The sequence below is a fragment of the Empidonax traillii genome, unplaced genomic scaffold, assembly GCF_003031625.1.
Source record: "Empidonax traillii isolate 1590-97213 ecotype Southwest subspecies unplaced genomic scaffold, ASM303162v1 scaffold252:size1141739, whole genome shotgun sequence".
Taxonomy (NCBI): domain Eukaryota; kingdom Metazoa; phylum Chordata; class Aves; order Passeriformes; family Tyrannidae; genus Empidonax; species Empidonax traillii.
Window position 1 is genome coordinate 94,373 of NW_020955445.1, and position 14,136 is coordinate 108,508.

Here is a 14,136-nt window from a genome sequence, read left to right on the forward strand (position 1 = left end):
GCTTTTAAAAAAATGCCATCCTTACCTTTCCTTCACTGATGACTTTGTCATACTCAGTCACAGAAGCTTAGCGAAAAGGCCACTACCTCAGGAGTGGAAACTTCTAGAATCATAGAATCATAGAATTAACTGGGTTGGAAGAGACCTTCAAGATCATCAAGTCCAACCCTTGTTCCAGCCCTACTATGATTACTAGATCATGGCACTCAGTGCCACATCCAGCCTCATCTTAAAAACCTCCAGGGACAGTGAATCCACCACCTCTCTGGGCAGGCCATTCCAATGCCTGATCACTCTCTCTGTAAAGAACTTCTTTCTAATATCCAACCTAAACCTGCCCTGAGAGAGCTTAAGCCCATGCCCTCTTGTCCTTTTGCTGATTGCCTGGGAGAAGAGACCAACCCCCACCTGGCTACAGTCTCCTCTCAAGTAGTTGTAGAGAGTGATGAGGTCACCCCTGAGCCTCCTCTTCTCCAGACTAAACAATCCCAGCTCCCTCAGCCTCTCCTCACAGGACTTGTGCTCAAGTCCCTTCACCAGCCTGGTTGCTCTTCTCTTCTAGCAAGAAGCTCAGAGACGGCAAGAACTTTCAGTGGCAGCCTCACTGAGAACTCGGTTTCCCTGCTGATCTCCTTTAGAAAACTGTTGCATGTTGATAAGCCTGAGATTTAACCGAGTGGTCATGAGGCAAGCGAGTGGATTCCCACTACTGACCAGGACCATGGTTCAGTCTGCAGCTGGGTCTGCACTGACTGACTAAATAAGGCTTTATAGGCTCAACCTCCCTTCTAGCTCACAGGAACACACAAGCCTTTGTCCCAGAGACTCACTGCTAACTCTGCTGCCTCAGAACCATACCACCTCCACAGCTGCCCATTCTCCCACCTTCCAGAAGCATCCACAGCACACATCCCAGCCCTCTGGGGGGATTCCCTCTAGAGAAGAGACCACCGAGAGGGGATCTCACTAATGTGTATAAGTATCTAAAGGGTGAGGAAGATGGAGCCGAGATGGAGCCAGGCTTTTCTTGGTGATGCCAGCCACTAGGACACGAGGCAATGGGCAGAAAGTGGACAACACCCTCAGGCACATGGTGAGATTCTTGGGGTGTCCTGTGCAGGGCCAGGAGTTGTATGATCCTGATACGTCCCTTCCAACAGAGCATATTCTATGACTCTATGATTGTATCATGTGCAGGAAGTTCCACCTGAATATGAGTAGAGCGGGTGATCATACACTAGAACAGATTGCCCAGAGAGGCTGTGGAGTCTCCCTCACCGGAGATATTCCAGAACCGTCTGGATGCAATCCTGTGTCATGTGCTCTAGGACGACTCTGCTTCAGCAGGAAGGTTGGACCAGATGGCCCACTGTGATCCCTTCCAACCTGACCCATTCTGTGATTCTGTGAGATCACCGCCCTGAAGTGAGCCCCACAGCGCGGTGGCCGCTCGCACGGGGGGGAGCCCGGCAGAGGGGGGGTTCCCCCGCCTCCCCGCTCCCCGCCTGCCCGGCGTGCCCGCGGCCGCCCCCGCCCGCTCTCACGGCGGCGCGGGCAGGGCCCGGCGCGCTGCGGCGGGCAAGGCTGGGGCGGCGTCAGCGGGCGCGCGGTGCCGGCTCCAGGGCTTTAAAGCAGCGTGTAAGCTGAGATGCTACCACAGACAGCAGCGCGGCGGCTGAAGCCGCAGGAGCTCCCCGAGCTCAGACGGGCGCCCGACTTTCGCCCCCGCCGCGCCGCGGGGCATGAGAGCGGTCGCCCCGCGGCTCTAGGTACCCCCGGGGCCCCATGGCGACGTCCCGCGCTGCCCGCGCCCTCCTCCTCCTGCTCCTGCTCTGCCTGCCAGCGCTGCGGCGAGGGGCGCGGGGCGGCGGGCAGCGCCCGCAGGGCTGCCCCGCTCCGTGCCGCTGCGAGCAGGACGGCGTGCTGCTCCGCGCCGACTGCTCCGACCGCGGGCTCACCGCCGTGCCCGCCAACCTCAGCCTCTTCACCTCCTACCTGTGAGTGCGGGCGGGCGGGGAGGGGGCACCGGCAGGAGGGCTCGGGCCGACCCCGGCTCTGCCTGCCGGCGCTGACAGGGGGCTCGCGGGGTCGGTGCGGGACCGCTGCCCGCAGAGAACACCTGGCTTCAAATACGTTTCTAATCGCTGTTTAATCAGCGGGCGGGTTGTAAAACGTGTATAGGTTGCCTGGCCATCGCGGTGCCCGGTCCGGCGCCGGGAGGGTCGCTGTGTGAATGTGCCGTTTAGGGGGTAGTTAAAAGCGATTGCAAGAGTAGAAAGCCGGTGCGATCCGCAGGGACGTTAATCTTCACCTTTGCTTCCGGGGACAGGGCTTTGATGTGCGGTCGCTGCTGATTTAATCGTTAACAGATCTCCCCTCGGGTGGAGGAAAGGCAGTAAATAAATCGCGCTCCCAGGAGGCGGCAGCGCTCGGGGACCGGAGTGTCTGTGTCCTGACACAGGTGTCTGTGTCTCGATGCGGGCCCGGGCCGGCGCACCCCGCACCGCTGGAGCCTCCCGGCGCAGTGCCCGCCTGGCGGGGCATCCCCGTCGGCCCGGGCTGCTTGGAAACTCCTGTGCATCTCAGGCGCGCTGAGTTACAGCGTAGGGACAGAGCCGGCGAGAAGGGAGAAAAATTGTATTAACAAAACAAACAAAAAGAAACAAACCACAAAAAAAGCCCAAACAAACGAGCAAAAAACCCACACCCAAAACTGTGGTAAAGCTTTCTTTGTTTTCTTATTTTTGGCTCAGTGATCGTCGTTTACCTTCTCTTGGTTTTGTATGTTGAAAGTATTGGTGCACTAAAAGTGTTCCTTTAGTGCCCTCCTTACTGATTCCATAGTTTTTTGTGGCTGCATGACTAGTAGGTTGTTAATGTAATGCTTATCCATGCTGATGGACATGCTTGCTACTACAGTCAGTGTGAGGATGCTTTCACAGAATTACGTGTTTGGGTTTGGGGTACTAAATCATTCTGAACTCACTTCTCTGTTAATACCAGACTTCAAAAGACATAAAATATATGTTGCATCTGAAAAAATAAAGTAAACTAGAAATGGCTAAGAGAAGTATAACTGTGCCAGCATACACAAGATAGAAATTAAGTAACCAATAAAATCTAAGTAGTAAGTATATGTTAGAGGAAAGCTTGATTTGGTGAAAATAGCATCAGTTTATGAAGGGGATGTGGAGCTGAAAGACTCTTCTAAATATTATGCATGTAAATACTGTCCTGACACTTGTTTTAAGATCAGTTTTACCTTATTTTATCATAAACATTTCACAGTCAAAGCTATTAGTAATGTTAAGAGGCAGGAGTCAACGTTACTGAACAACTGCTTACAGTAGAGCAAAACTTTGGCTATGCATTATAAAGATACAACCTTTAAGAGACATACGAAGTCTGCCAGTGGTTAAAAAAATATCAGGTCAGAATTTTGGGTATGCATAAGATACAATGTTTTCTGGTGCTTTGGAAAGCCATTACCAAAAAGGTGAGGGTATAAAGTCAGACCTAAGCGGTACATATCCTGTGTCAAAAAGTAGAGGCCCTAAATTCTTTGTTCCTTGGAAGAATGCTAAAACTGGAAAAGCATGAGAGAACTCACTGTTTGACTGTTTTATGAAGAAAAAGAGAGCATATGCATGATGATGTCAAAATACTACTGTCTTCTGCTGTGGTTCTTCTGCCTCTGGTAATCTGCTTCTTGGTAGGATTGTGATCTAGTCTGCACTGTTGTTTTTAAATTCTCCTGTCCTTCAGAAGGAATGTCCTTCTCCAGTCAAGAATTTTCTGCTGTTCAGTAACAGACACACTGAAGTGAAAAAACATCACTTGGACAGGCAGACCTTTAAATACCCGAGGCTGCATACAGGCAGTATAACAGTATAAAAGACCAGTTCATACAGATAGGCAGCTACACTTACAGTTTTCCAAATTTACAAGGCTGCTATTATTGGATTGATGAATTATTGCCTAATTATGGAGAATTGTAGTTTCTGCTTGTCTTCCATAAAGAACTGTCAAGTCTCATTGTCTGTAGATGGCTAAGCAATGACAAATTTTAAAATGTGCCTGCTTGTTATAGGGATGTTTGCCTCCCTGAGCTTGGCAGTGACCAAACAGCTGCTCCTTGATTATTTTCTTTTCTGTTTGTTTGGATTTTTTTCCCAAAAAAGCCCCCCAGAAATGTCTTTTTGTGCTGTGACAATTTTTATTTCAGATTAAAATAGGATGTTAAAACTGTGTACTCATAGTAATCTCTCTCCAGAAAAAAGTCTTCTCTAGTATATTCTGCTCTTGCATCATAGACATATCTGAGCAAACCAACTTTGTATTAATTTTGAGCTTTTAAAGGGTTTTTTTCCTAAATTTCTGACATTTTTATTTTAGCTGAATACTTGCATAGGAGAAGAGGGTAGATGTTATCTTGGTGTGGAAACTGGAAATTGTGTGAAAAGTTGAAATGCTGAGGCCATTAAAGTTTGTTTTATGTTGAGACAAATGTGTACAGAGCATGATATACTATGGTGAGTGAATTTTGCATGTGCAGCCATTTTTTTATGATGGTGCTCTTGCAGCAGAGCTAAATGTACTCTACAGATGGACCTGCTACACTTTTCTCCATTTTCGTTTATCCCGGGCTGCAATTCTTGCCTTCCATCAAAAATATTTTTATTTATGATTATGTGTCTGCTGCCATGAACTGTTAGATTTTTTAAGAGTGGGCAAGGAGAAACTGTGAGTTTTTTTCCATTCCTTTTTTTTTCATTTACTTTTAGGCTAAGTATATTCATTTACTTTTAGGCTCAGTGTATTTAATGCAACTCCTGTTGACATAAATGAGAATTCCATGTGCTGATGAAGGGCAGCACTGAGTCTCTGTTTCAAATTAAGAACAGGTTGCTTTCCTATCAGTACATAGTGAAAAGAAGAAGAATTCTGAAGCCAAACCCTTGAGTTAGTGAAGTATTGTTACCATTTGCTGTGATGTGGAAAACTAAGCCAAAGAAGGGCTTGCTCAAAGTTAAAGTTTATTGCAAAGCCAGTAATTAAAGACAAAATGCCTTATCCTAACTCCATTGTTTAACCACAAGCTCATCCTACTTAATTACTCATTAAAAATTGTTTAAAATCTGACAATTCTGTTCAAGGGTATTTAGTATGAGAAGTATCTCATGTGATGACAATATAGAAGACAGGTCTTAAAGTTTTTGAGGTTCTTTGTTAAGGGCCTGGATAGCACAGAAAACTAAATTTATTATAAATGCCAGGGCTGTTTAACAATTCAGATGCTGTGTTTGTGATTACTTAAAAAGTTTAAATTTGAGTACATTGTAAATATGTATAGTAACATTTGGGGAAATATGGTTCATAAAATTTTTTATTGTTCATAACAATTATTAAGAAAAATTATTTTTCAAAATTTTGATAACATTAACATTATTGCATCAAACCTATGGAGAAGAAATCAGTGTAAGGTTCCTAACATATTAATCTTCAAGTAAGTTTTGGTCTTCTGCTTCACTCATTGCCGTAGTGTTGTGTTTGGTGATACATGGTCCTGTAGAGCACAGTTAAAACTATGCAGTGTATCTGAAAGTGTTTAGGACTACTAAACATAAAAATAAAAACCAAAGAAATTGGAGGAAAAAAATACTTCTTTGAAGGTTAAGAAGTATGTTCCTAAAAATTAACGATACCTTCTGAAATAAGAAAGATAGAAATTTCTGTGTCAAAATTAAAACCAACCCTTTGGAGTAAACTTGCACCATATTAATCATTCTGATCTCACAGTCAAACTCGAGTCTTGTGTTGTCACCTAAGGTATCTTGGGAATGACCATGTTTTTTTAAAGGGATCAAATAGCAAGATATCTTCATATGAAGATGTGAGATTTATAAAGTCTCTTACACCTTGCAGATCCCTTGGCAAGATTTAGAAGTTAGGTATTTCATAAAATGTGTCTTTTTTAGAAAGTACTTGTTTATATAGATACAAATTTTATAAGGCATTTTTGTACCTTAAATTAAATGATTGTCATGTGTTTTCAGTTAATAATCTGAGTCTTGTCCTGACTGAGGGTGAATCCAAGTTCGGGATTTAGAATTTAGTGCTAAACTTCCTTTTTGAAAAGGAAACCAAGGATTTCCTCTCTACTCATGGCTATAGTATGCATGTAAAGGTAAAATGTATCCATAGATAAGTTAGAAGTAAATGCAAACTGAAGTAGTAAACTATATAAAGTTCATGTTGGCTGGTTTTCAAGAGGTTTGCTTTAAATTTCAAAGCAGTGTGTCAAGTCAAAGATAGTTTTTTTGAGAAAAAAATTGGATTAAAAATGTATTTAAGAATGTCACTCTTCACTTTTGAGAATGCATACAGTGCTAAAAATAACTCTTTTAGACTGCTTGCTAAGGTGCCTTTTGCTGCTCAGAAAGGAACTAGAAAAAAAGGTCTGACAACACTACCTTTCTCCTTTGTAGCGTTTACTCTGTAGAAATGCTGCATAAATTGACAAGGAAAAGGAAGCTGTCTTTAAGCTGGTAGAATATAAGGTGCTGACAGAGTGAAGGCACCTTCAATTTGGTTGGTATCTGAAGTGCATAGGACAATTGGCCAGGCAGAGGGAGCCTGACTCCAGCTGAGAACGCGTGCACTGGGCTGACCTTCCCAGTCAACATGCCAGCGGAGATTAGATTTTCCTCAACTGCTCCCTTGTTAACTCAGTCGTTTCTCCGATGTCATTTGTCTTTCAAATGCTTAAAACGGCTACCAATTTTGCAGTAGTCCAGATTGCTTTCTTTTATTCTGTTTGTTGGCCAAGATAATATTTCATCTGCATGCACTGCTTTCTTAATTCTCTGTTGGCTATTTAAATGGTCATGATTAATACAATTTATGGTATTTTCCTTGACTTCCTTACTTGAACTGTCCAGCAGATCTGATTCTTTTCCCAGTAAAAAGCATGGTAAATAAAGTGTGGTTCCTTTGGCTCCAAGTAAACTCATTGAGGGCAGAATGTGATGTGGTGTTTTTGACATACCAAAACAGCTTTAGATTTCAGTCAGAAGAAAATACCTTAACATCTTTAAAAAGAATAAGATGTGATCAAAGCATGATTGCTCCTCAGCGATTTGGCAATTCATGTGGCAAATCCTTTTGCTACATATTCTGCACTGTTTGCTGAGAAGACCTAAGAAAAGTCTGTACAATTTTACTGATCAGATGTGAAAAATTTAATGCCTGGAGAATTAAAAAAGAGATATATGTAGCTGGGGAGGAGTAGGGCGTGAAATGAAGTTGCTGTCACTTGTTAAAGGAGTGTTACGCTCTTTTATCTCTTAGAATCGAGGTTTAAATGTACAAAACCAAGACAGTGAACAGTTTCAGCTGTATGTGACAGCAATTCATGGTACCCCTGATTTTCTCCTAGTGCGTTTTCTTCTAGACGTCGATAGGTAACAGGTTGTAATTTTTGAATTGGAGACCTTAGAATGAGTATAAAAGCAGCAGCACCCAAATAGAAATAGTGTCCTGGAATGTCTTTGCCATTTAGATGAAAAAGACCCCCAGCCAGGTCATATTATACCAGGCACCAACAACGCCTGAAACACTAAGCAGGAATGAAATGGGATCACAATGCAGATCCCTAGGAACTGGCGCAGTTTTATGAGACCGTTGCTCAGACAGCACTTTCTATATCACCTTTCAGTTTAATTATTTTGCCATGTTTTACTAATTTTTAGCTGTGAACTTTGGGTTTTGGGGACTGCAGCCACAGGAATGAGGTCAGTCCCTGAAAGGACAAGTTATATTTTCATGACTGGACACTACTGCAAAAAATAATTACTCTGAAGTGTCCAACAATGATAATTATAATAATCAGCCACTCACAAACTAGGATTTTATTGGTAACAAATGGGCTCTTAGTTGGGTCCAATTGTATGATTTGGCTCCAGTCCTGCAAATACTTATCCAGATACTATACTTTAGTGTCAGGAATGGTTCCACTGAAATCACATGTGCAAATGTTTGTCAGATCAAGACCTTTAATAATTCTAAAACAATTATCTCTTCCCCTAATATCAGCTTGGTTTTGGGTAATAGTTTCATTAAGCTGTTCTGCTCTACTATCTCATTACACAGACTAAATAATTATGTATATCATAAATCTTTTGATACCATTTCTTCCAAAAATTTTCAAAATCTTACACTGAACATTTAGCTAATCTGGAATGTACTTCTTTCAACAGTATTGTTATGTAGCCGAAATGAAACAATTTTAAGGACATATTTTTTATTAAAAATTGTTAAAATTTTTTTGCATTATAGTATAAAAGCACGGGCGTTTATATGCAGGTGGTATGCTGCTGTGTGCATGGAGATGTGTGTGTTTAGACAGACTTTGGGCAAATTAAAAAAAAAAGTGTCAGTCTAAAGCAGTACAAGCAACTATAACTCCCACCACACATATCTCTCCCCTCTTTTGAGGACACTTAATTAAATGCTTTCCTTTTTATTGAGAGTAAGTAACTGTGCTTAGTGAAATTACTAAACGTAAGCATTAATTATTTAAGTAATGCAGAAGTATTTTCTGGGTTGGGACCTAATTTTCATAATGATTGTGAATAAACTCTTTAAATCTTAAATTAGTGCTTGTATCATACAAACTTTCACATGAAAAGTGTACAATAATTTGATGCTGATATTTATGAAGGTGAGGTGGGAGGTAGAAAGTAATACTACTTCTCTGTTTTCTTTTTTTTTTCCTGTTAGTTCCTTTACCTGACATTTCAGCCTGCTTTGTTTGAGGATGGAATAGTTAAAGCACTGATATTACACAGAAATAGAACTTTCCTAGCCCTCTTTCTGTTGCAGTAGGCATCTTATGATGCCAGTTATACCATGTCTTCTGGATCCTGCGATAATAAAAATGCTAGTGTAAGTGAATGAAAGAACAGATGTGCAGTGATGTCAGCATTAAGGGAAGTGTAATTGCTCTGATTTGGCATTCACTGAGTTTGTAAATGAGTCTCTGTGTACCCTGAGGGGAGAAGTAGGTCATTGCTGGCAAAGAAAGCAAGATAAGACAAAGCTCTCTCTCACTCATCATTGAAAGTTACCTGTTTTGAACCACCTTGATGAGTAACTTGCCTTTGAGCTTGATCCTTAATCAGCTTGGTGTGGAGGCTGCCTCAGAAATTAAATCTTTCTCCCTTTGGTCTTGCACATGATGAGGTTGCGTTTATGTTTTTGGTGGGGGGCAGACCGAGTTGTCCAGTGTCCAGAAACAGGATTCAACCTTATGAAGGCATAGAAATGAAAGTTTTTTAAACACCCTGATTCACAGAGGTTACTGTTTTGGAAGCATAAGTAAAGGGCAGAAACTGCTTCTGGGAACAGGGACTACGATCAGTTAGCCATAGCCTGGATTCAGGTAGAGAGACCTTTCAGTTCTGTTCCTGCATACAGTAATGAAGTAGTTTACACATTCAAGTAAATCATGTAACTTTTCTCTAGTCTTACTGTATATATGTGATGGCTGACAACTACCTACATCTGAATTTGACTGACTTAGTAGTGGCTGAAAAAAAGCTGGAGATCTGTAGATTAAAAACACTTTATTGAGGTGCTAACTATGAGTATGACATGGTAAAATAGGGGAATCACAAGGAATATTCTTCTCTTCATAGGGATGTATGTCTGCCTTTCCAATTTACTCATGACTGTCTATTTGAGCTGAACTCGGTGATATATATAAGATTCTTACTTACTGGAACAAGTGAAGTCTATGCAGGCATCTGAGAGCAATAGCTGACCCTCTGACAAGAAAATACAGGATCCATATGCTGGGTGCAATATGGAAGTATTGCCTGCACTTGTGCTACAGTTATGCAAGGATAAGGATCTGGAAGCAGGACAAAAGAGGTGCAGGTTCAAACTTGTGACTTAACAAGAGTCTTACAGAGTGCATTCCAGTCCTACAGTGTCCCTGCATAAAGCCTCACTTTGTATTGACTGTAACCTGCAGCAGGCACACACAGTTATGGAAAGATAACGGAAGAGCAAAAAGCCCATTGAGAAGAAAGAGATGGCAGGTAGTCTGGGAATCTGCCTGTGTCACTGCCATAGAGTAGTGAAATGTGGCTCTTACCACGCAGGGGGAGTGGCAGTAATGCAGATCACAGTTCACATTTGTGCCGTGTGTCTGCAATAAGACTTTGTAGGGTACAGTTCTTACGAGAAACTTTTGTAAGTGGCTCTAGGGCAGATAACATCTGAGTCTATAGTTGTGATGAGGTGAAGAGTAACGGTGTGCAGTACTGTTGCTAAGTGTTTTTAAAACTTGAGTGTGAGGCACTGTGGAAGAGTAACTGGTAGCAGGAAAAGGGATTCATGTGGTGTTATTTAGACCTAGCACTGAAAGGGAACAATGTGACAGCTCTTGATCAGAGAATAGCATGTGGGAAGACTGTAAGTTCCTCAGCATGTGGAGGCTTCACGCTGCCTCTTACCTGTTGCCTGTATGTATGTAGAGTAGTGTAAACTGCCAAGTGCCAGAACTTTACTTCCTTCTGGCCAAGACAGGCCAGAGACAGTACAGAACATAGCTGAACACATTCTTGAAATCTTGAAGTACATGTTTTTGGAATAAAACAAATGCTTACTAAATATTTATAGGGGGAAAACCTTTCATCTGGAATAGAAAAACATTGTGTTGAAACAGATATATGTGGAAGCATATTGTAGAAGTATTTCATAGGTTATTTGGATGGAATATATAAGATAAATTATTGCAGGGAATGGCAGAAAAAGAACCAGTGCCAGATTGTGGTGGTGCATCCCCCATTCCTTGGGCTACACTATCATCTCAGAAATGCTTGTTAGCCCCCCCCAGTCTTGATTATGAGCACCTGGACTAAGCTTCTTTTGAGCTAACCAGAAACTCTGTCTGCTACCAGGAACTAGTTCTGTCTAACAAGCTCCAGTTTTTCAATGAACAACTTTGGAAACTTATTTTTCTTGCCTGAATAACAACCCAAGCGGAACAACATTTTTGTTATCGAATTTTCAAAGAACATTACCAACACAAATTGTGGTCAGGATGGAAGATTGTTGTGATTAAAGCCAACTCTCTTGCAACCCTATAAACAGCTGTCCTAAGTGAGACCCTTTGAGCTCTCCTGGACCGCAGGGGGCTGCAGCCAGCAATGTCTACCTGAGTGGGATGCCTCTCAGAGCCAGAGAACTCTTCAGGTTTGCTATACTTGGAGGGTCGCTGCCAAACACCACCGATGGAGCCTGGGTCAATGCCTCCGCTCCTTAAGGTTCAAGCCTTCGTCCAGATAGAAGATGCAAATGCATTTGATGTGAGCACTCACTGAATTAGAGGGGAATTTTTTACAGGTAAGTACCTTGTACATACTCCTTTAGGTGTTTGTGTGTGCGAGTGTGAATATGTTACAGCCAATGTACTGTGAATGTTTTTCTCTTATATTCTTAAGTAGTTTAGATCTGTAAGGTTGCTCTATAAATGAATAGTAAATTCTGTAGAGTCTTTTGTTTAATTGTTTAAATTAGGCTATTGATTAAATGCTGCAAAGTTTTAAGCGTGGCTAAAATCTTTAGGCCTAAACTGTTGGTATAGTCTAGGGCTAAGTTTGGCAAGCGGGTCTACTCTAAACCTTGTGATTAAGCAGAAGGGTCTTCTTTATTCATTTTTATGCTTATCCTTTTTTCATCCCCAGCCTCCATGGAGATCATTTTTGGTTGATTTTAGATTTTAGTCCAGTTTTTCTCTATGTGCTTAAACCATCTAGTAAGTAGTAGAGTGAACTTTCCCAATGAGCTTTGTTGCACTTTCACTTTAATATTTAACCTGCTTTTGCTGATGCTTTTGCCAGTAATTCTTTGAGCAACCTAAGACACTCACATACGACACAGATCCATCTCTGCATGTAATTCCTTGTGTGTAAATCAATAGATTTATGCCAAGGAAGACTTCACGCAGTTTCTGCTCTGCTTATGCTAATGGAACTAACTTGATTGTGTGGAATTGGCACTGCTAAAATAAACAGAATTTGAAAAATGTGAAGATTTTGGAAAAGCATTAATTAATATAATTTAAATGAAGCATTTGCTTCAGTTTTAATGTGCCAACTCTTGACAGAAAGCCTTCTATTATGTCATTAACATGCATAATGTCTGTCCTTCTGTAATAAATAGAAGGCAGGAGGTTTTTTTAAAAAAATTATTTTAGACATACAGCCAAGTGATCATCATTATTGGCATGATTGCACCACGGTATAGACTGTCAGGTGAGTTGTGTTGTGTCAAGGAGTTGTGTACCGATTTTCCAGTAGTTTGAGGAAGGAGGGAATTTTTTTTTGTTTTCAGTCTTTTTGTGCTTGTTGTTGATAGCATTCATTGAAAAGAGTGACACTTTTTTTTGGAGTGCTGTGATACATTTATCCCATTTATCATAGACAGAAAGAACCATCATACAAATACAGTTATCAAAATCACATTTCTGTATGTATCGGTGCCTCGGTTGTTCTGCCTTCAATGGCTGTCCCTGGTCCATCTGTGAAGAATCCCGTAAACCTGAAGCCAGATGTGGTCTGTTTTCTACATTTATCATCAATCATGAATACAGCCTCTTGTGGTCATGCAGCTTTGTGCTCCTGGCCGTAGAGTAGTGCTATAAGAGCATCAGATTTCACAAGGAATTTCTAATATCCAGATTGACTGGATGTTATTATTTGCAATGTCATATCTCTGCGTGGGAAGTATATAAGGAAGTGCTGCGTGCTCTCAATGTGCTGCTAGTTTAATCTCTTCTGATAAGGATTTGTGAAAACTAATTATAAGCCAGTTTGGTTCCCAATGAAGCTAGAACTGACACTCCTTTTAATGATGTGGATTGAGTCCTGGTATGTCACAGTTAGTTTTATTGTAGAGAGTTCTATTGGGTCATGAGAAGTCTAGTCTAAGGGAAATCACTCCCTATTTATCCAAATATCTCCATATGTTGAGTACACAAGCAGATTTTTTTTCTTATTTGGTAAATGGATAATTACCTAAGTAACAATGATAGTAATTAATTTTTAATGACACTCATTAGTGGTTTTGATATCTTAGCATGGAGGGCTTCCATTAAGTTGTGTTCACAGCTTTTATAAAGCAATATTAAGGTGGTTGTTCAATAATGACAAAATGAAAATAAGAAATCTGTGTATTATCATTTAATAATATGATTTTGGTAAATGGATGGATGTCTCAGCCACAGGAGGATTATAACAGAAAGACAAAAGGGAAAAAAAATATACCTTAAAGCCAAAGCATTATGTTCTTTCAGTCAGTAGTAATACTAGTATTAAAGATACATGAAATACATGTCTTGCTACAAGTGAAACAAAATCAGATATGAAATAAGGCTACTGTTTGTTCTCTATCTGTAAAATGGTGTTGTTTATCAGAAATAATTCTGGCAGTTTAAAGATTTGGTAATTTAACATTTGTTAGAAGGTTTAGACATTACCCTGAATATTCCTCTATGCTGTCAATTTTTTCTTATACACTATGGCACAATTATGAATGAAGATTAAATATGAGGCAGAATTTCTCAGTAGTTACAGTATGAGATAGAGGCCTTGAGGTTGCATCATAAGATGATTCTACAGTGCTGCTTCAGAGCATATAATTCTCGAGTATTTTAATGCTGTAATATATGTATGTTTTCAGTTCTAGTTCAATAGACAGATTTTGAATATTTTTCTATGTCAGGGCAAGTATAAAGAAAGAACTGTGCACAGAGATTGATTTATTTTCCTTTTATGTCATCATCCACCAGAATAGATAATGCAGCTCATGTAAAATCAAGAGTTTTATTTCCTATCAATATTGGGTTTATTTTTTCTTTTTCATAATAATCTTGTTCATGCGGTTGTCCCTGACTGCCAGATTTAGTAATTAAATGTTTTGATAGGCAAGATGATGGTTAGATTTATTGAGGACAGAAGATTATAAGTAAGGAAAAAATTATTGTCAAGAACTTGGAGAACAGATTGCATTAACATAATATCTTGAGTGTTATCATGGTACTCGATATTGATGGATAAAAGTTCAAAC

General features: G+C 40.8%; 1 protein-coding gene across 2 annotated transcripts in view; it reads left to right on the forward strand.

Annotated features, from left to right (window-relative positions):
• Positions 1-1,785: 1,785 nt before the first annotated feature.
• The window catches only part of LGR5 (leucine rich repeat containing G protein-coupled receptor 5), an 88,124-nt gene continuing 75,773 nt past the window's right edge, over positions 1,786-14,136 (forward strand). The window contains exon 1 of one of the 2 annotated variants that reach the window (XM_027889097.1): positions 1,786-1,997. In XM_027889097.1, the coding sequence (XP_027744898.1) occupies positions 1,786-1,997 (212 nt within the window). The remainder of the gene's footprint in view (positions 1,998-14,136) is intronic. The other variant, XM_027889098.1, reaches the window with a different exon arrangement.